The sequence below is a fragment of the Diabrotica virgifera genome, chromosome 3, assembly GCF_917563875.1.
Source record: "Diabrotica virgifera virgifera chromosome 3, PGI_DIABVI_V3a".
In the NCBI taxonomy this organism is placed as follows: domain Eukaryota; kingdom Metazoa; phylum Arthropoda; class Insecta; order Coleoptera; family Chrysomelidae; genus Diabrotica; species Diabrotica virgifera.
In genome coordinates, this window is record NC_065445.1 from 24,821,518 (window position 1) to 24,843,965 (window position 22,448).

At 33.3% G+C, this 22,448-nt stretch overlaps 1 protein-coding gene across 3 annotated transcripts; it reads left to right on the plus strand.

Moving 5' to 3' along the window:
- The first annotated feature begins 38 nt into the window (after nucleotides 1-38).
- LOC114349511 (probable ATP-dependent RNA helicase DDX49) lies at nucleotides 39-20,427 on the plus strand. Of its 3 annotated transcripts, none has more exons than XM_028299911.2 (5): nucleotides 39-266; nucleotides 4,261-4,518; nucleotides 7,248-7,701; nucleotides 14,773-15,128; nucleotides 20,160-20,427. In XM_028299911.2, exons 1-5 carry the CDS (start codon nucleotides 197-199, stop codon nucleotides 20,375-20,377), a joined length of 1,356 nt encoding a protein of 451 aa, XP_028155712.1. In that variant the 5' UTR covers nucleotides 39-196; the 3' UTR covers nucleotides 20,378-20,427. The 3 variants fall into 3 exon arrangements, with proteins under 3 accessions (XP_028155712.1, XP_028155714.1, XP_028155713.1); XM_028299912.2 differs by having other exon boundaries at nucleotides 74-266; nucleotides 4,312-4,518; XM_028299913.2 differs by lacking the exon at nucleotides 4,261-4,518 and having other exon boundaries at nucleotides 73-266.
- The last annotated feature ends 2,021 nt before the right edge of the window (nucleotides 20,428-22,448 follow it).

The window sequence follows — 22,448 nt, forward strand, 5'->3', positions numbered from 1 at the left end:
ACATAATCTCAAAATCTGGTTCAAGCAAAATCAAGGACAATGGAATGTAATTTTATTGTCCTTGAAGCGATTCTATCATTTCTAAACATAAAACAACAACATAACCTCAAAATATAAATGTAAACATGTGATTATGATGATGTGATGTTGTTAATAAATCTACCTAATTGTTGAATAAAGCGAAACTAGTGAAACAATGGCACAGAAACCTTCATTTTCCGACCTTAAGCTTAATAATTGGATAATTAGGCAATGCGCAACAATAGGTAAAATTTTATTTTATTGATCATGATAGTTATTACATTGATATGGGAGTCCTAACAAGTATATATTGGGGCAAACTAAAATACATACATAATTCAGATAGTTGACGGTTTGTTTTTCCAATAAAAATGTTTTTTAATGTAATAGTATGTAATTAGTTAATTACATACTAATAATATAGGTTCAATTAGCAACACAAAACTAAACAGAACTTCTTTAAGTGCCATCGGTCTCCCAATTGGAGGCTGGATATCATCATCACTCTCTTTACTCTATCTACTACTGCTCTGAAAAGTTCTATAGAACTGCATGACACTCTCCTTCTACCTATACTCCTTCCTCATCTTATCTTTCTCGGTATTATCAGTCTTTGCATTTCATATCTCTGTCCCCTCATTACGTGTTCTAGATATTGTAACTTTCTTAGTTTTATTGTGTTTATTATTTCGTATTCTTTGCTCATTTCTCGCAATACTTCTGTGTTCATTTTCTTGAAGCTCCTTGTCTTCTGCTGTGTCCTTGCTATTCTAAGCCTCCTTCTGTAGCTTATTCACGTTAACTAGCTTATTCGTGTGTTCTTGCTTTAATGTCCAGCTTTTAAGTCCATATTGCAGTGTCAAAAACATTAGCATCTCAAAGCTGTACTCTCAGTTCTAACCTAAGGTCTTTGTTGCAGAGAATTGTTTTCATTTTCTTGCTATTTCTATCCTGGCCCTTATTTCTGTTGTTTGATTATTATTGTCTGAATCCAGGTTCCTAGGTATTTGTATTTATCAACTCTCTTTAGCGGTACATTTACCAAATCGTCGGTCTAAATCGCAAATTTCTTAAGTCCATTTTTTGCGAAAATTGTTTTTTGGTTTCATCTAGTAGTAGACGGTAAAAGCTACCGCCTGACAATTCCCACAAGCGCAATTATTATTTTATTTCGCGGCAATTTCGCTAAACGAAAAATATTTTACTCATAGAACATAGGCAAACTCCACACTTTTTTATCTCTCCTGTAAAATTTTCAATTTGTGACTTAGGCAATTTGTGATTTAGACCGACGAAATGTATGCTTGTTTGTATATTTGTTTTCTTTACATGAACATGTATCGAAAAAAGCTATGGATATAATTCTTTAGGTTTGCAAATCAGTATACAGATCCTTAGGCAAGCCGCACACCAACAAAAACATGAAACATAAAACGTAAAACACGTTTCATGAAAATTAAACATGGCTAAACAAATCTTGAAGTCCGCCTACCAATGAAACGAGTGTGATTCATGCTCATAACACATTTTTATTTTCGAAAGTTTCATAAATGGCCGGACGTCTATTTGTTTAGCAGTGTTTTATTTCCATGAAACGTGATTTACGTTTCATGTTTCTTTGATGTGCGGTTGGATTCTTAGTATTTTTATAGTTTTAGTTGTTAGTAAGTGCAATTAATATCTTGCATGTGATTCTTTGATGTTACTTATAATTTACAGCTGTGTAGTTTAGTTTATTTGATTTTAAAGTGTGACCTGGATTTTTGTTTTGTTTCTTTTTATCTATGTTAGTTTTAATTTTATGACATGTATTTAATTAGGGTCTTAAATTTTAACATTTTATATTTTATTATTGTAATATTGTATTTAAATTGAGCAATTACATGTTGACAAATTAATAATTTAAAATATTGCTGGTAAATATTACAAGAATAAAAAAACCGCTAAACGCCGTAAAAATGAGTGGCGCATACAATATTCCAGCTACAAAAGATCTGAAAATTTACGATGAATATTACGTGGCGCGAAAATGTATTTTCATTTTGATGCAAAACAAAATTCTAGTTTTATTTTAAAAGATTTTTCCATAATATTTGCCCAATTTGAAGTAAAACACACCACAAAAGAGTAACTTTGATACAGTTTGGATTTTGAAACTCTTTTGTGGCACGTTTACTTCAAATCTAGCAAATATTATGAAAGAATATTTTAAAATAAAACTAGAATTTTGTTTTGCATCAAAATGAAAATACATTTTCGCGCCACGTAATATTCATGTCAGATCTTTTGTAGCTGGAATATTGTATGCTCCACTCATTTTTACGGCGTTTAGCGGTTTTTTATTCTTGTATCAGGAGTTTTTCAAAGTTATTTATAAATTAAATGTATAAAGTTGAATGCAATGTTTCTCGATTACACGTTAAGCTTTATAAATGGTCGTCTTTGTCGCATTATCTCCCAAATGATCTAGTGTCCATCGAATGTACACTAGATTTTTTTTCTATTCGAAATAGATTGAAAAAAATATTGGGATGGCCGGTAAATGAACTCGGATTCCCCGTTGCCAGATCAAATTAGCGTCGTAACCACTACAACTACATAAACCATTTAGAGAATAATCGTTAATTTGATTATACTTTTGTAGCTTAATAACTTCTAAACGGCTTAACCTATTTTGTTCACTAAACATGAGTTTGAAACGTATTGACAAGTAGTATCTTATGCATCTAAGGTCAAGTATGATAACTGAAGCTATTACAGGAATTATTGAGCTTGAAAAACCGTTTTTCCCATAAGAAATAGATTTGATCATACTTATGAAGCCTATAACTTAAAAATTCGAATTTTCCCGGATATAAGGTATACACCGTTAGATTCGTCTAGAGTCCTTCTACAAACGCTCAGTTATTGGCGTAATTCGTAGGTTGAAAGTTTGAGTAATTGTCGAAAAACCAAACTTTTCAGAGTTTAGTTTTTCGGCTATACTGAGCCTTGTGCATGTCTGATCCTGACAGCTTAGACACCATTGGAAAGCTTAACTCAACGCTATTGATTTGGTGTATTTACTGCTCTCCTGTCTCTTCTTGAACCGAATATATATACCGCCAAAAAATATGCCGTTTTGTACTTACCAAGTCCTATAGCTGGCTTAAGGGTAGTCAAAACTCTCAAACTACACCGGTTCTGAATCGGTCCTCACCTCCTCTTCAAACACAAAAAAAAATTCAGATCGGTTTAACTTTTCCACACACAGACATACATACATATCCAGAAACGTTTTCCCTTTTTTAAATAAAAATTGACTCATATTTCTGAGCTCGGTAACTTTTGAACGGTATAACCGATTTTCAAAATTAGACATGCGTTGGAAAGGTAATGATCGCTTCTATTAGAAGCCGCAAAGGTCGGACTTAAATTTTCGAAGTTTTGGGGACGAGAACGAAAAACAGACCCTAAATAGGCAGGGCCGTAAAATCCACACCCTTGGACCAAAATGGATGGTTGACATATGAATGGGTGAGCCTTTTCCTGAACTTTAAGATGGGAGTTGGCCCAATTTTCAATTCAGTCAGATTTAGAAAATCGAAAATTTCGTGTATATATAGTGTCGCGTGTAGGGGGTGTAGGTGTGCGCCACTGGCGAGAACTGCTGTTCTGTGATAATTGTAATTAAAAAAAAATAACATTCAAACACCTGAATTTGATATATATTTCAATTTGTACCAATATTCGCTCATCCGGAAGAAAAGTATCACAACTCAAAAAAACAACTTTTTTCAGAAGATAAAAATGGATTTTTTAGATCTTAATTTAACTGTAAGTTCTAGACAGTAACTGCTCAAATTTATAAATTAAAAACGAAGAATATGGATAAGTGAATGTTTCTGTTTGTCTAAGAAACAAAACCAAAGAAACTAAGTATGTTATTTGATTTAACAAATAAGGATACTTCTCGAAATAGAATGGTTTTCGTGATAAATAACGATTTATTCACGTCAAATGTCAGAAGTGTCATTGTTTCAGAATAAAAATATACATTTTACCGCCAAACGAATAATGACATTACCGCCATCTCACGGAGTTGGAAGTAAACATCTATGTGACACTTTTCCTGGTGAAAGTATAGGATTTTTGGAGTCAATTTAACAAGATAACTGGACTTTTTTGAGTTGTGTCACTTTTCTTCCAGACGAGTAATATAGTTGTTAGGGCTTAGTACTACATTATTAATAATTTTAGGTGTAAAATCCCCTACTCCCATTCAGTCAAACTGTATTCCACAAATTTTAGAAGGTCGTGATTGTGTGGGCGCTGCAAAGACTGGTAGTGGTAAAACTTTGGCTTTTGCTTTACCCATTATACAGAAACTATGTGAAGATCCCTATGGTGTGTATGCCTTAGTTCTGACACCAACTAGAGAGTTGGCTTATCAAATAGCAGAGCAGTTTGCCGTTATTGGAAAACCTATGAATTTAAGACACTGTGTAGTTGTCGGAGGTAAATTTTCTTGTTTTTGTTAACTGTTAGTTGGAAATATGAAATCCTTATACTTAATATTTGTCAAAAGGTAATGTCCTACTGTAGATGTAATTTCAAAAAATTGTCCCATTATTTTCAATTTATTCTCACTCTCTTGGGATATTAATGTTGATTATTTCATTCATAGGGATTCTGACCAATAGAAACCTACAAAAATAAAAATTACAGCGATTATTTTTAATGATTTTAACTTGGATTTTAACTTCCAATGGTATAGTAAGATTTTTGATCACATGTTTAATTCTGTCCAATCAGATTATTATTTCATCAGTAATTTTTTATGTAGAAAATTACAGTGAGAATTTTTTTAAGTAGATTGTTTTTGTTTAATTGCAACCAGTTTCCTAGTTTTGACAATTGTCACATTTAAGAAAATATCCATAATATACTTTTAGTTCTGCATCTAATGTCAAATTGTCACGAGGAGAACACAAATAGGCAAATTTAAGCGCTCGATTTACTTCGGTAAGATTATTTCATGAATAAAACTGTATTTATAAATAAATTAACTAATATTTTAGTAATATCGTCATCTAAATATTTGCTAAACTGTGCTTTTCACTTTGACAAGTTGAAAAATGTGTGTCACATTAATTGGGATCAATGTCACTGAATGTTTTTATATAAAGACTTGAGTTTTATATATGTAAGTATTAAAAAATAATCTTACGAATATCACACGACAGTAAGAATAAATAAGAAAATAATGCTTCATTTTTTCGCAAATTTGTTGTCATTGGGCAATAGCCACTCGAGCCCTGCGGGCTCTCGTTTCTATTGCCAGACAACAAATTTTCGAAAAACTATCGCATTATTGTCAATTTATTCTCACTCTCTTGTGATATTATACCCGATAATTTTTGCTAATTTCTCATCGTCAAGTATTTTACATCAGATGCCCTTCGTTGCTACCCAAAAATACATTCAGTGACATTAATGACAATTAATGTTTTACAACTTATCACAGAGAACAACAAGAAACAGGTTTAGCAAATATTCAGGCGAAGATATCTATAAAATATTAGTTCAAATGGTTTAAAAAGACAGTTTTATTCATGAAATAATCTTACCGAATTACTAGAATCTACTCTCGAGCTCAAATTATCGATTTGTTTTGCTCTCGTGACACTTTGACATAATTTCACTCCCCTTCGGGTCGTGAAATTAAAACTGTCAAAGTGTTACTCGGAATACCAATCGATAATTTTGGAGCTCTCTTGTGATTACCATAGATATAATAACAGAATAGATTAGGCCAGTCCGAAAAATAGCGTAATGCGGAACAGTTCGGGTCGGTGGTCTATCTATCTCTCTCTACCGGCGCTTAGCTTTCTCTCTCTAGCATATGATGGCTGCCGCCTCTGTGTCACTGTCGTTCCATTACTCCCACCTCTTGGTAGATACGCTCACACTCGCACGACAGACAATGATAGCTAGACCACCGTACTTGATATCGGCGTTACACCCCGATGCATTGAGTGGCATATGACTAGCCAGATCTATTGTTGACATATATCTGGTGATTACTATGCTTTTTCTCATGAGGATCTTTCAGTGCGTCACGGTTTTTCGATTTCTTTCTAACACATTAAATTGTATGTGACAGAAAAAAACGCACGTCGGTGATTACATTTCGTCGGTGACATTTATAACATTTATTCTAGTTGTCAATAGATGGCGCTATAATCGAAAAAAATTATTTACTAATTATATAATATGTCTACGAATATAATCTGTACAATTTATAAGACTATACAAATAAAAGAAAATACCATTTTATAAATACAATAAACACAATTGATTTGTTTTTATGCCAAATTGCAAATAAAATGTGACAACTGTCAGATTTAACTAAAATGTCATGTTAGAATAAATGTCATAAATGTGTATTATCACGGACTTACCTTTTTTCTATCATTTGTGACCAGAGATATGTCAACAATAAATCTGGCTAGTCATATGCCACTCCATGCATCGGGGTGTAACGCCGATATCAAGTACGGTGGTCTAGCTATATTTGTCTGTCGTGTGAGTGTGAGCGTATCTACCAAGAGGTGGGAGTAATGGAACGACAGTTACACAGAGGCGGCAGCCATCATATGCTAGAGAGAGAAAGCTAAGCGCCGGTAGAGAGAGATAGATAGACCACCGACCCGAACTGTTCCGCTTTACGCTATTTTTCGGACTGGCCTAATCTATTCTGTTAGTATATCTATGTTTGTGACTTGTGATTTGTGACGCACTGAAAAATGCTCATGAAAAGAAGCATACCGATATTTTTTTTCGATAATCTCCCGTCGTCAAGTATTATGTCAGATGCCCTACTCAAAAATAAACATTCAGTACCAATAATGACAATTAATGTTTTACAACTTGTCAAACAGAACACCATGAGCAGGTTTAGCAAGTATTCGGGCGAAGATATCAATAAAATATTAGTTAAAATGATTTAAAAAGACAGTTTTATTTATGAAATAATCTTACCGAATTACACTCAAGCTCTTAAAATTTACCAATTTGTTTTGCCCTCGTGACAATTTGACATAATTTTCTTCCCTTTCGGGTCGTGAAATTAAAACTAACAAAAAGTACATATTTTCCAACCTTTCAAAGCAAAAATGCCAAATGTTAAACTTTTTACATTGTTGAAGTTGCTCAAAGAGTAATTTTGTTTTTTAATTTTGTAGGAATTGATATGGTAGACCAAGGTATACAACTGTCTAAACATCCCCACATAGTTGTGGCTACACCAGGCCGTTTAGCAGATCATTTAGAAAGTTGCAAAACATTTTCGCTTTCTAAAATCAAGTTCCTTGTTTTGGATGAAGCAGACAGGCTTCTTAGTGGCCAGTTTGACGAGCAGATCAAAACTATATTTAAAGAATTACCAAAAAGTCGCCAAAATTTATTTTTTTCAGCAACTATCACAGATACGTTAGAGAAATTAAAGGAAGTCAGCAATAAAGATATGTTCTATTATGAAGCTCCTTCCATCTCAGATGCTGTTACTGTTGAACAGTTAGAACAAAAGTATGTGTTATGTCCTAAAGATGTTAAAGATGCTTATCTAGCTCAAGTGATTAGGGAGTTTAGAGCCGAAAATGAAGATGGCAACATTATGATTTTTACAGATACTTGCAAGTATGTATTATTTTAAAGTTCTCGAAAGTAGCAATTAAATTGTTTTTATATAGGGTGATTCATTAAGAATGTCCAATCTCTGAATTGTAGATTCTAGACCTCAAAATATTAAGATTGAACCCAATTCACTTAGATCAAATGTGGCTCATTACCTAGTTACAGGGTGTTTTATTAAAAAAATTAATAGCTATTTGTATAACAAGGGAGGAAAGTGCTACTTTTCCTCCCGAGAATGAAGTTTACTGCCCGACGCATAGCGGAGGGCAGTAATCATTCAAGGGAGGAAAAGTAGCACTTTCCTCCCTTGTTATACATATGGTTTTTCCACCTTCCTCAAATAACAAGTCCTTTTTTCATTTTTACTTAATTTATTTATGTAACTAACGAACAAAATTTATTAGAACTAAAACTAACAAGTAGGTACAATATAACTGTCAACTGTCAAATATAAGTCAAATTATTAATGTAAACATTGTTAAAGGTTTGTTCCAACTCGATACAAAATCGTTCTTGAATCTTTACGCGCATGCGCAATAACGAATAATTATGCGCAGCAACACATTTTTCATTACTGCGCATACTCGTAACGGTTCAAGAACGGTTTTGTATCGAGTTGGAACAAACCTATAATCAGAATAACAATTTACTGTTTTTACCATTCTGCAAAATACAGAGTGTTTTTAAATAAACGTTAAAATGTATAGATACTTACGTAATAGAAAATAGATATTGTACAGGGCGCCAATAAGTTATATTTCATGAATGAAATACCATGACGTCACTTTTACTTTTCCTCCCTAGGGAGGAAAGTACAACTTTGCTCCCTACAATCAGGTCCGGAAAAGTATACTTTCAGTAGAGGGAGATGGAAATAATTATTTTTACCCACTACGTTAACTATTTGACGTATTCTTTTCATACTTGGCAGACATTACAGGTACTATACACCCTATGGAATTATGTTAAATAAGCGTTTCTGGCTATTACCAGAGGCGTACTACAGGGGAAAGTGAATGGTTGACCCTTCCCAAATTCTACGCCACTGACGGAAATACTATTTTAGTGCAATTTTTCGATTCTACAACATTTTCTACGTAAATAATATACCCTTCATTCGTAACGATAAAGTCATTAGTTTTCGAGATATTTAAAATTAAACATGTAACGACACAGTTATTTAATGTATTGTACTGCTTAATTTTAAACTTAATATATTTCGAAAATTAATGATTTTATCTTTAAGAATGAATAGTATAGTATTCATTGTTAACGATAAAATCGTTAGTTTTAGAGATATTTGAAGTTTAAAATTAGGCGGTACAATATATTAATCAAAATAAATGTGCCGTCATATGTTTAACTTTAAATATCTCGAAAACTAATGACTTTATCGTTAGGAATGAAGAGTATATTATTTACGTAGAAAATGTCGTAGAATCGAAAAATTGCACTAAAATGGTAATTCCACCAGTGGCGTAGAATTTGGGAAGGGTCAACCAAACGTTTATTTAACATAATTTCATAGGGTGTATAGTACCTACACTTTCTGCCAAGTATGAAAAGGATACGTTTTAAATTTTTAAATAAAACACCCTGTAACTCAGTAATGAGCCTCATTTGATCTAAGTGAATTGGGCTAAATCTTATTATTTTGAGGTCTAGAATCTACAACTCAGAGATTGGACATTCTTAATGAATCACCCTCTATAACGTTATAAATATAATTGTAATGTAACATACCAACATACCGGGTGTCCACTTATATTTTCCCCCATTTTAACTGCCTATAACTTCTAAACGACTCAAGATAGAAATATGCGGTTTTCGCTGAAATGTTTTGTTTTAGTAAAAGTTTTTTTTGAATGGATTGAATTTTTTATGTCGCTTTTAAATAAAATATGGCGGATTTTTGAAAAAAAACCTTGTTGGCTTTTTTAATGAAACACCGAGTAAATTTTTTGTAAATTGAAAGAACGGTCATTTACCTATCCAGCGATATAAAGTTTTTTAAAATTGGTTGTCAAATGACTGAGCAATTAATTTTTAAAATGAGAGATGCAATGCGGAAATCACAATAATATCAATTTGCTGTTATTTAGTTATGTGATATACACGTTGCACCTCTAATTTTAAAAATTAATTACTCAGTCATTTGACAAACGATTTTAAAAAACTTTATATCGCTGGATAGGTGAATGACCGTTCTTTCAGTTTACAAAAAATATACTGGGTGTTCCATTAAAAAAAAGTCAACAAAGTTTTTTTCAAAAATCCGCCATTTTTTTTCGTAATTGAAAGCGATATAAACAACTCAATCCATTCAGACAAAACTTTTATTAAAATAAAACATTTCAGCGAAAACCGCATATTTCTATCTTAAGTCGTTTAGAAGTTATAGCCAGTTAAAATGGGGGAAAATATAAGTGGACACCCGGTACACTCACCGGCAAAATTAACCACCTTAAAAATGGGTCATTTTTGATGTCTCGAATTTTATAAACCTGTTGTCCGATTTAAATGATTTTTTTAATATGTTACAGCGTTATTCTTGAACAATATCGCTGTAATAATATTGTTGCTAGACAGGTAAATTGTCATTGTATACCGGGTGTACCAATCAAACTGTGTTTTTTCTCAAACTGTGTGGAATATTTTAGCATTTATAAAATACTGAAATAACCCAATTATTATAGCCTCATGATTTATCAACATTCTGTTTTTTGATTCATTCCCTTATCTTAGACCATAAAAAAGTTAGGTACTTTAACAACTAGCCATGGTTTTCATCATCATACCTACAGGGTGTTTTTAAATAAGTATGGCAAACTTTGTCGGTAATTCTGCATGTAAAAATAATGACAATTTGCTTTATAAACGTCTGTCCGCAAATGCTTCGTTTCTGGGATAGGGGGCGTTGAAATTTTTCTTACAAACTGACGATTTAGGTATTACTCTAAAACCGGTTGAGATATGCAAATGAAATTTGGTGGATTTTACGACATAGTTATTGCGCATTTTTGACATGCAATTAAGAATTTTATATTCACCATTGGCGCGCATACAGGTCATGTAACCAGTATGCGCGCAAATGGTGAAGATTAAATTCCTAATTATATGTCAAAAAATACGCAATAACTACGTATTACAACCCACCAAATTTAATTTGCATATTTCAACCGTAGTCCTGTCGCCAGGAGGGGTACAACGGCCTCCTTAATTCAGATGGACTTACCCAAGTTTTTTTTGTATATTTTGACCCGCAGTATACGAATTTTTTGGGTAACAGTTGATCCGGATGTCGATAAGATTGTTATAGACAAAGAACTTGAGGAATTACATAACAGCGATTTCTAGCAAAACAAAACATCTTTTTGTATTTTTTGGGTCATTTTAAGCAAAAAATATTCCTACAAGTTTTTTCGTAGAATGCATAGTTTTCGAGATAACCGCGGTTGAACTTTCAAAAAATCGAAAAATTGTAATTTTTGAACCCGAATAACTTTTGATTAAAAAATAAAGTAGCAATTCTGCTTACCGCATTTGAAAGTTTAAGTCAAATTATATCGGTTTTGATTATTTGCATTGCTAGAAATTTATTATTTTATTGTTAAACAAAGCTATAAACACCTAGTATGTGAGTGATGTTTTCAATGATTTCTCATTTAAAATCGAACGAGTAGGTAGAGTAGCTACAAGTGCAAGCGAGGCAATTTCTACGTAGCATGCGTTAAAACGCATGTATTAGGCACGGGAAACACTATGTGTTTATAGATTAGTTTAACAATAAAAAAATTAATTTTTAGCAATGCAAATAATCAAAACCGATATAATTTGACTTAAACTTTCAAATGCGGTAAGCAGAATTGCTACTTTATTTTTTAATCAAAAGTTATTCGGGTTCAAAAATTGCAATTTTTCGATTTTTTGAAAGTTCAACCGCGGTTATCTCGAAAACTATGCATTCTACGAAAAAACTTGTAGGAATATTTTTTGCTTAAAATGACCCAAAAAATACAAAAAGATGTTTTGTTTTGCGAGAAATCGCTGTTATGTAATTCCTCAAGTTCTTTGTCTATAACAATCTTATCGACATCCGGATCAACTGTTACCCATAAAATTCGTATTCTACGGGTCAAAATATATAAAAAGACTTGGGTAAGTCCATCTGAATTAAGGAGGCCGTTGTACCCCCCTGGCGACAGGACTACCGGTAGAGCAATAAACAAATCGTCAGTTTGTAAGAAAAATTTCAACACCCCCTATCTCAGAAACGAAGCATTTTCGGACAGACGTTTATAAAGCAAATTGTCATTATTTTTTATGCAGAATTACCCCTTAAAGTTTGCCATCATCATCAGCCTCTCTCGATCCACTGCTGGACATAGGCCTCCCCTGTTTGTCTCCAAAGTGTTCAAGTGCCATATCTTGTGCTTTCTGTATCCAGTTTTTTGTTTTCTTTCGTAAATCGTCTTGCCATCGTGTTTGTGTTCTTCCTCTGCTACGCTACGTTTATCGGCTCTTGGTCTACATTTAACTGGTTTGCGAGTCCAGCTTCCGTCCTTCATTCTGGCAACGTCCAGCCCACTTCCATTTTAAGTTACAGCTTCTTTCAATGACGTCTATGACTTTGGTCTTAGCTCGTAGATCTTCGTTTCTAATCATGTCTCATTTCTCTCATTTCCCCTATCATTGATCCCTCCATTCTTCCTTGCGTTACTCTTAGTTTTTTGTGCGTTTTTCTTTGCCGATCGGCAAAGTTTGCCATACTTATTCAAAAACTCCCTGTATTGATGAAAAACATGGCTTGTTGTTAAAGTACCTAACTTTTTATGGTCCAATAAAAGCGAATGAATAAAAAACAGAATGTTGAGAAAACACGTGGCTATAGTTTGGTTTTAATGTTGTTCTGAAGCTATTTCCTTGTGGCATTTTTATAATCAACTATTTTTAATGGGAAATAAGCCACAATTTTACCAAAAAAAATTATTTTATTAACGTTTCGACGTTCAAATCGGATGCCGTTGTCAAAATATAAAAAATATTAATTAATTAAACAAAAATGTTGTTGCTTAGTAAAAAATTCTTCTAATAATTTATTTAATCTGACTCATTTATATCGGCAATTCAGACATGTATTATACATTTTAGAAGACTTTAAAATGATATTGCCAATATTGATGAGTTTTAATTTCAGTGTTTTATAAATGCTAGAATATTCCACAGGGTGATGCGAACTTTAAGAAAAAAAAAACAGTTTGATTGGTTCACCCGGTATACAATTAGAATTTACCTGTTTGGCAACAATATTATTACAGCGATATTGTTAAAGAATAAGACCTTCATATTAAAGAAACTCACTTAAATCGTACAACAGATTTAATAAATTCAAGATATCAAAAATGACCCATTTTTAAGGTGGGCGGTTAATTTTGCCAGTGAGTGTAATTTGTTTAAAATATAAATAATAAATATAAATCATAAAATTGTCCGGGAGTCATTGTAACTTAGCATCACTTAATGCGACACAATTTATAAGATTAAATGTTTTTGAAGTTATACTTCTTTAGGCGCGATTGAGATTGAGGGTGAATTTATATTGATCTGCGCGCATGCGCACACCGACAGTTAGGTATTAGTCTTTATACGGGCTCTGATTGGGTGTTGAAATGATCTGTCAATAATTGTTCAATATGGAGGTTATCGGTAAACAAAAATGTTGTATAATATATTAGTTTTTATTGTTGTGAGGACAGAAATAAAATCAAATTTATAATTATAGTGACTTTTTAAATAGTTTTGAAAAGCCACAGTAATTCTAAATGTTTCAGTTGTATTCCAATAAAAAATTATCTTCATATCTATTTGGAAAATGTAAAAAAAATAATGTACTTACCTAGTACCTACTTGCTATGCTATACCCCTAGTAGGCAATGCTTTAATTTACATAATCTGATTACGAACAAACTTTCTACAAATTTTCATCTAATGTATCGTTTTCTTACTCTATATATTGTTGTATTTTAATTCGACAAAAATCAAACTAATAAAAATTCATATAAACAAAATGTCAAAAAGTTGTTCAGTTTGTGTATATTCCCACATGACGTATACGCGAAGGTGGTGCAGTTTGAAGTCGCTTCGACTCTCGTACGGCGGGATACACGGGAAGTAGGTTGAAGCCCAATGCAAGTTATATCATTTTTTTTATAGATTTTATGATTGTAAGTATATTATTATATAATTTTTTTCAGAAAATACGTATTTAATTAAAATTTTTGGCAACAATTATTGTTCAGAAATCATTTGTGGCATTTTTCAATGTGTTTGTGTGTGTTTTATTATTTTATTTTTTTAATTTTTGGTATTGTTTTAATAAAAAATTTTGAAAAGTAGTAGAGAAACTGTTTAAAGTATATTGATTTCGTTGAAATCATATAATAGAAGTATAACTTCTTACGTGCGTACAAAGTACACACATTCTTTTTATATATATATATATATATATATATATATATATATATATATATATATATATATATATATATATATACAAGAAATACTGGATATTAGTGACTGTCAATATCAACAAACAAGTGGTTTATTAGGGTTGCAGTCAGAAGTTTGGCCAGGATATCAAAGAAACACTCTTTTGACTTTTTGTCTAGCTTTCGGGGTTGTTTGACCCCTTTATCAAGACTCTGTAATATAAAACAAAAATGTAAGTATTTTAAAATATTACATTGTTTTAGTAAACCTACTAGTCGTTGAGATTATTAGCTTCTTCTTACAAGCTTCTCTTTAATAATCTCAACGACTAGTAGGTTTACTAAAACAATGTAATATTTTAAAATACTTACATTTTTGTTTTATATTACAGAGTCTTGATAAAGGGGTCAAACAACCCCGAAAGCTAGACAAAAAGTCAAAAGAGTGTTTCTTTGATATCCTGGCCAAACTTCTGACTGCAACCCTAATAAACCACTTGTTTGTTGTATATATATATATATATATATATATATATATATATATATATATATATATATATATATGTAGTGACTTTTCTTGTTTTAGAAATTGCCAAGTACTCTCAATGACCTTAAACGATGTAGGATTTGAAAATGTATCTCTGCATGCGATGATTCCACAGCAACAGCGCCTAGCTGCTTTGGCGAGATTCAAGAGCAACACAGTAAAAATGCTGATAGCAACTGACGTGGCGAGTAGAGGTCTTGATATACCCACTGTGCAGTTGGTTTTGAACCATACTGTTCCCAAGGTGCCTAAAGAATATGTTCATAGAGTCGGTAGAACTGCTAGAGCGGGGAGAGTTGGCAAGGCTGTTACATTGGTCACTCCTTATGACATTAAATTGTTGCAGGCCATTGAGGAGCATATTAAGACAAAATTAGTGGAGCTAAAAATTAATGGTAAGAATTCGGTTGGTGATTTTTCAAGCTTTGTGTTTAAGATGTTGAATATAATAAAATGTGATTAAGTCTGGCCAGGTGTTTTTTCTAGAAGAGTGGTAAATCTACTATTAGATTATAAGTCCTTGAAAAGACAGAACTACAGGGTGATTGATTAGTGGGGTAAAGCTCAATAGATCCGCTATAGTAATAGATAGCAATAAAAGTTAATAACAAAAATTTTAGCCACTTTTGAGCTTCCTATTACAAAATTAGTTAGAATGTTACTGGGTGTTCGATAACACAGTGGCAGACCAAACTTATGTTTTTTTAAATGGAACACCCTATATTTTATTTTAAATTCGAAATCTTGTTAACTTCTCCATTACAAAAATATATAGTTATGTTATACAGGGTATTTACAAAGTTATAACCAATTTTGTGTGAAAATCGTAACAAGTTCAACTTCCTGTATAAATAAAAATACGCACAACAGCAATGGTTTATTAATACCATATTTTTTTATTTATTGTCAACATTTTCAAGAATTATTGACATTGCTTATTTTCTTTATATCAAATACAGGGTGAGTCAAAACGCAAGTACATACATCATTTTCTCGGTAGTGTTAAATGAAACACCCTGTATTTTATATCATTATTGAAAAGTAACATTACCGTACTTTATTTTTATATGACATTCCCTGTGTCCAAATTTATTAGTTTTCGAGATATTTTAATTTTTCAGTGTAAATTATTTCAGGTGTCTAAATTTATCTAAATTTTAGGTAAGCCATGACTGAATTGACAATTATTGACGATTACTGATTATCAATCCGGTAATCAATTAAACAATGTAGCAAATAAAGAAATAAAAATAATTTATTAGTAATACATTTTACAAAAAAAACACAACCACAACATGCAACATTTTTGAAACAATTAAAAACTACTTTTTTGTGTAAATGTAACAAATAAAGAAAAAAAATTAGTAATAAATTTTACAAAAAAACACAAACACAAAATACAACATTTTGTGAAGTCAATTAAACACTACTTTTGTATGTAAATGTTACAATGTAACAAATAAAGAACGAAAAATAATAATTTATCAGTAATACATTTTGCAAAAAAAAAAACATGTTTAAAAAATTAGAAGCTACTTTTAATAAAATATTTTTCCGCAAATCGCCAGGAAATTTTGACATTCCTGTCAAAATTTCTTGAAGAAAAAGTCAGGACTTCCTTACTGTAAGGAAATGTCATTTCCTTACTGTAAGGAAATGATATTTCCGTACAGTTGTTAGTGTTCTACATAAATGATAGAAAACATTGTCAAGTTTGACAATTCAACCTCAATACGTTTCCATAGTAACCCAAGTAATTTTATTAGGAATTTCAAAGCACCATTTATTTGGGAATAAAATTATCGCGTTTTTTTTAAATCAATCAATATCTGTCGAATTTTAAACGATTTGCGGAAAAATAGTATGTTTACCTCGTAGGAAAAGCCACATTCCTGGACTCTGTGTTGCTAAGTCTCGGCTTGCGCCTCGACTTAGCAATCTTCACAGTCGTCCAGGAATGTTAAGCTTTTCCTACCCGGTAAACAATGTACTATTTAATATTTAATTAATCAGGTGTTCAAAATTACCTCCTAATACATTTATGCACGCCTAAAAACGATCATTGAATGAGCTACTTACTCTACGAAGCATTTGTAAATTAACGCATCGAAATACACTTTGCATTCTATTTTTCACCTTATCCCTTGTTGTTGGAGGAATTTTATAAACTTCATCATTAACGTAACCCCAAAAAAAATCAGTCCAGTTTATTAAATTCTGGTGATCTTGAAAACTAATAAATTTAGACATAGGGAATGTTATCTAAAAATTAAAGTACGGTAATAGTACTTTTCAATTGTAATATAAAATACAGGGTGTTCCATTTAAAATTACTGAGAAAATAATGTACTTGCGTTTTGACTCACCCTGTATTTGATATAAAGAAAATTAGCAATATCAATGATTCTTAAAAATTTTGACAATACGAAAAACAATATGGCAGTAATAAACCATTGCTGTTTTGCTTATTTTTATTTATACAGGGAGTTAAACTTGTTACGATTTTCATATAAAACTGGTTATAACTTTGTAAATATCCTGTATAACATAACAAATCTTTATATTTTTGTGATGGAGAAGTTAACAGGATTTCGAATTTAAAATAAAATATAGGGTGTTGCATTTAAAAAAACATAAGTTTGGTCTGCCACTGTGTTATCGAACACCCTGTAACATTCTAACTTTTTTTTTTTTTTTCGTCTTTAAAGAGGGGGGGTCTGGAATCTTCAAAAGACACCTCAGTCCAGAACGCCGCCTGACTGACCTTAGTGCAGGATTCATTCTTCGTCTCTTCGTAGTACCAGCGATAGTTCCCGAGGTGCTTTAAAACGCTCTCTCGTCGCCGAGGCTACGCCGAATGCCTACCTGCTAAACCAGACCCTCCTCTGTCATCCAGCGCTCCGAAAACGGAATGGCCGCTGCAAGGTCGACATCACTTCCGAAGCACTTTACCTTCATTTATCCACAGACTGTAAGCAAGGAGGCCCTTCATTTTCCCCGTTCCCCCTTTTTTTAGTCCCAAGATTGGGTTTTTTTTTTTTTGTTTTTTGAGCTTCTTTCCTACAGTCTGTCTCATACAATATATCTCACTTATTCGCCTCTCGTCAAAACTTATTCCCTCTGCCTTCTACTCGCCATATATTTCACCCCTATCGTTGGTACAGCTGTTTTTCCTCCTCTTCTTTCTTCTTGATCACTACACGGATATAGTTGTGTATGCTAGTCCAACCAGTTTTATTTTCAATCATCTCTCAATCATTTCTCGCACTGTCACAAAATTCACACCTGTCTCTCTTTCCATTCTATTTCTTTCTACTATCCATCTGTTGCACTCTAGCATGGTATGTGTAACAGTGTCCGGGTGTCTGCAGTATAGACATTCGTCAGTGTCAGCCTTTCCAAACCTAGAGAGGTAGGCTCTAAAACACCCGTGTCCTGTGAGCACCTGCGTCAGGAAATAGTCCAGTCGCCTGTGACCACAGTCCATCCAATCCTTTAAATTAGGAAGCAGCATCTTTGTCCACTGTGCCACATGCTCCATGTTGTTCCATTCTTGCTGCCATCTTTCAATTGACCTTTCTCTTTCCTGTCTTCTCTCGGCCATAGTAAGCTCAAGGTCTCTTCTCTCATACAGTTCTTTTCTTTCTACTACCAACACATGCGGCGGAACACATCCAGTGATGGCCCACAAGGCTGCGGCAGACACAGTCCTGTAGGCGCATGCCACTCGCAGCAGACTTGTTCTGTCCACTCGTGTAATGAGCCCCCTGTAGGCCCGTATCCCTACCGCCTCACTCCAGACTGGGGCTGCATAGAGGACGATCGACTGAACAACACCGTGCAAGGCCCTCCTCCTTTCGGATTTGGGTCCTCCAATGTTGGGCATCACCCTCCCCAACGCAGCCGCACTGTTTGCAGCCTTCCGGGTCACCACCTGCACGTGCTCCCCCCATTTTCCATTCTGGTGCATCGTCACTCCTAGGTACTTTACGTGTTTCTTAGGTGTTAGACACGCTCCTGCACATTGTAGCTCCACACTTTGCCTGTTCCTTTTCCCCTTCAGAATGATGGCCTCGGTCTTCTCTGCCGCGAGTAACATTCTAACTAATTTTGTAATGTGAAGCTCAAATGTGGCTAAAATTTTTGTTCTTAACTTGTATTGCTATCTATTACTATAGCGGAGCTATTGAGCTTTACCCTACTATTCAATCACCCTGTATATCGCAATAAGTACAGATTCGCATACTTAAATGGTATTAGAACTTGGTGGTAAAACGATTTAAGCATATTTCGCCCTACAGTCGCCATATTGCCATTACATTTAGTTTACTGAAAACAATTGCAGTTTGCTTTGGTAGTAAACAGGTTTAACCGTGCGTTTGAACCGTTTTACCACAAAACTATTTTTAGTATGCTGTAATAACAAATAGTAATAAACGGATTTAAATGCGCTTGAACCATTTTACCACAAAACTATTTTTAGTATTCTGTAATGTGTAAACACATGTTAATACAAGATTAATTTCAAGCAAATAAATATTAGATTTGTGACCAATTTTGAAGACTAATTAAGTATTATGCAGCGTTCCAGTTGTAGTTACACTGTGGATAACATCTGGGACAAAAATGATTAGTAATATGTAGTTAACATCTGCACTTGAACCGTTTTACCAGTAACATTTATCAACACCATGTACCGATTCAAGTACATTTTTTTAATAATTGAAAAAAAGGAAGGATATAGTAAGAGTAATAATATATCCTTATATTCTTATCATTTTATAGTACATTGTACACTAGATATATTTTAGTTTAATGACTCCTAGAATTTATAAAATTCAAACAACTTTGAAGCTGATTATCTCAGAACTATCAAAACTGCACTTAAACCCTTTTACGTCTGGCCCCCTTAATCAGGGCCGGCGATAACGGGCCTGCAAGGGATGCACTGCAGGCGGTCGCCCCTGTTCAGGGGGTGCCAAACTGAGCTTTTTGTTCTGCTGGTGCTATACAAAATATCAATTTAAAAAACGGAAGGGCGCCTATGCTAGTGTTGCAGACAGGCGCCTAATACCATAGCACCGGCACTGCCCTTAATTATAAACAACACTATTAAATATAGTCGGTTCACTAAACTCTGGCACAACTGACACAACTGGCTAGTGATTTTAGTAAGTAATTTTGCCAATTTCGTAAAATTGGCAAAACAGTAATTACTAAATAGTTAATATTAATTACTAAATAGTTAATAATTTTGCCAATATTGGCAAAATTGGCCAAAAACAAAAAAATATCAACTAAAATCACTAGCCAGTTGTGTCTGAGTTTAGCCAACCGACTATACATACTATAATACTACAATACTATTAGATTTAACATAATTTTTTATGGTCTCTTTGATTATAATTGAATTATCAAATTTTTAGATTCTGAGGTGGGAAAGATCTTCGCTCAGGTGTCGGTAACAAAAAGTGAAGCTTACTTGAATTTAGACGAAGGCGATTTCTACGAAAAGAGGCTGATTAACAAAAGGAAAAAATGGATTTTGGAAGGTTTAGATCCCGATGAAGAAGAAGCGAAACTATTGAAGAAACATAAAAAGAAGAAAAAGTCGAAACGTACAAAGGAAGAATCGGACCTTTAAAATTATTTCGTTAATTAAGATAAAATATATTTTTTATGCTAATGTATAAATTGTTTTTTATTTTAACCTATATATTTTCCATAGTATTTGTCAAGCTAGAAGTAGATGAAAGAAAACTACACCATATAGAAATAGAAATGCTGTGAAATAAGAAAGCAAAACCTATATGATAAGATTTTAATCAACATAAAATTATACATACTCCAACAAAAACAATAGAAGAATAACTTGGAGAATCCATGACACCGACTTATATGTCACACATGACAAACCTAATAGGATGAAAAATTGTCTGCAATTCTACAATATGCTAAGTCTACAGTCAATGCAATACCAAGGCAGTGGTGACGCGTGACTTTTTCTAACGGGTTGCCAAAACCAGACGTAAAAAAATTATTTTGAACCTCCCAAATATAAGTTTTTGTTTTCAATCCTGTGGGATAAAAGTAAACAAATAACTATTCCCAAATTATAGATATGTATGTATGTAATTATGTATATGTAACAGGTATAACAATAAATATGAAACAAACTAAACATATTATTCTACCATAAAATTAACATCAAAAATTAACAAGTAGGAAAAGGAACAGATTTTGAAAACTATTGTTTATATTTTAATTCTTCCATTTTCAATAATCTTATTTTTTCTTCAAAATTATATATATAAAAAATATATATACAAGGAGAATGACTTTTGGAATGACAAGGAAGGTAATATCTTATCATTCTCCCACACTATAGTCTTCCAAATACTGTGGTAAATAAAATGGAACTCTTTCAGATCTTCATATGTGGAAGATATAGACAAATCTGCTTTGAACTGCATATTTTGTATAATTGGATGAAGAATCATTGAGGCTCGAAGTAACTCATTGGGCCTCTGCCAACACTGATTCTTGACCTAGTATATCTAGTATTTCTCCTTCACTTTGTCCAATTGGAGCCAGATAACGCTTAGACACTGCGGGTCTTCCGTCCGTCTTTCAGTTTAACAAAAGAGTATTCAGGATTTGCCTCTACTACCTCCACTTCCTCTAGGATAGGCTGGTACTTGTTTTTCAGATCAAGCGTTTTCATCAAGACATGCCCTAATTCTGCTAGCAAAGAAGGCATTGTATTCCCATTTGAAGATCGACGTGTGTAGGTACACGAACATATTTCACGAGGCTTACAGTTAGTTGCGATAAATAATGAACAATATTGTTCCCAAGTCTTAATAGGTGATTCACAGGCTAGTTGAATAGCTTTCCAGACAGTAGAGTTCAACTTCTCTACTTGACCATTTCCTTGAGGATTACAAGCAGTAGTTCTACTTGTTGCAATTCCTCGGGAGTTGAGAAACTTTTTGACTTGAGCAGATAGAAATTGAGTCTCCCTCTCTATTCCAGATTCCTGGAAATCTGGAATACTTCTGTATTACCGTCAGAATATAACGATTATTGGTCCTTTAAAGTCGATACTGAGGAGTTTAAAGGGAACTGTGGCTTTTATGAGCTTCGGAAAAGGCATTCTCAAAGTTGTTCTGCTTAATTTTAGGGCATATTAGAACTTGACAGTCACACAGTCTTTATTGAGAGTCGAGAGAGAAAGGTAATTTCTTTGATTTTATCCAGTGAAACACATCTATGTGTATTACCCCTGGATGACAAAGTGCTGTGTGAAGTGAATTGAGTTTTGATCCACCTGCAAAGGTTATAGACTTTTGATCAGACGTTTGTATTCGATTGTGTTCTTATTTTTATATTTTCTTCTTTCGTCCATCATATGTAAAATCTATGATGTCCAATCTGTTCTTGTCCTGGATCGTTTTTTTTTTTATTTCTTTGTAGGTAAATAGATGAGGTAGCGTTAACCAGGAAGTACCAACCCAAGCAGCAAGAGTCAGTCGAAGAGACGTCGAATGTACGTCACTACTCGACGTCCAAATACGTCGAAACAACGGTCGGTTCAACGTGAATTCGACGGCACAATGTCATAGTTGAAACGACGTCGACTTATGACGTTTAATCGACGACGAGATATACCTCACTGATAACGTTATATAGACGTACAATAGACGTTGGCAGTT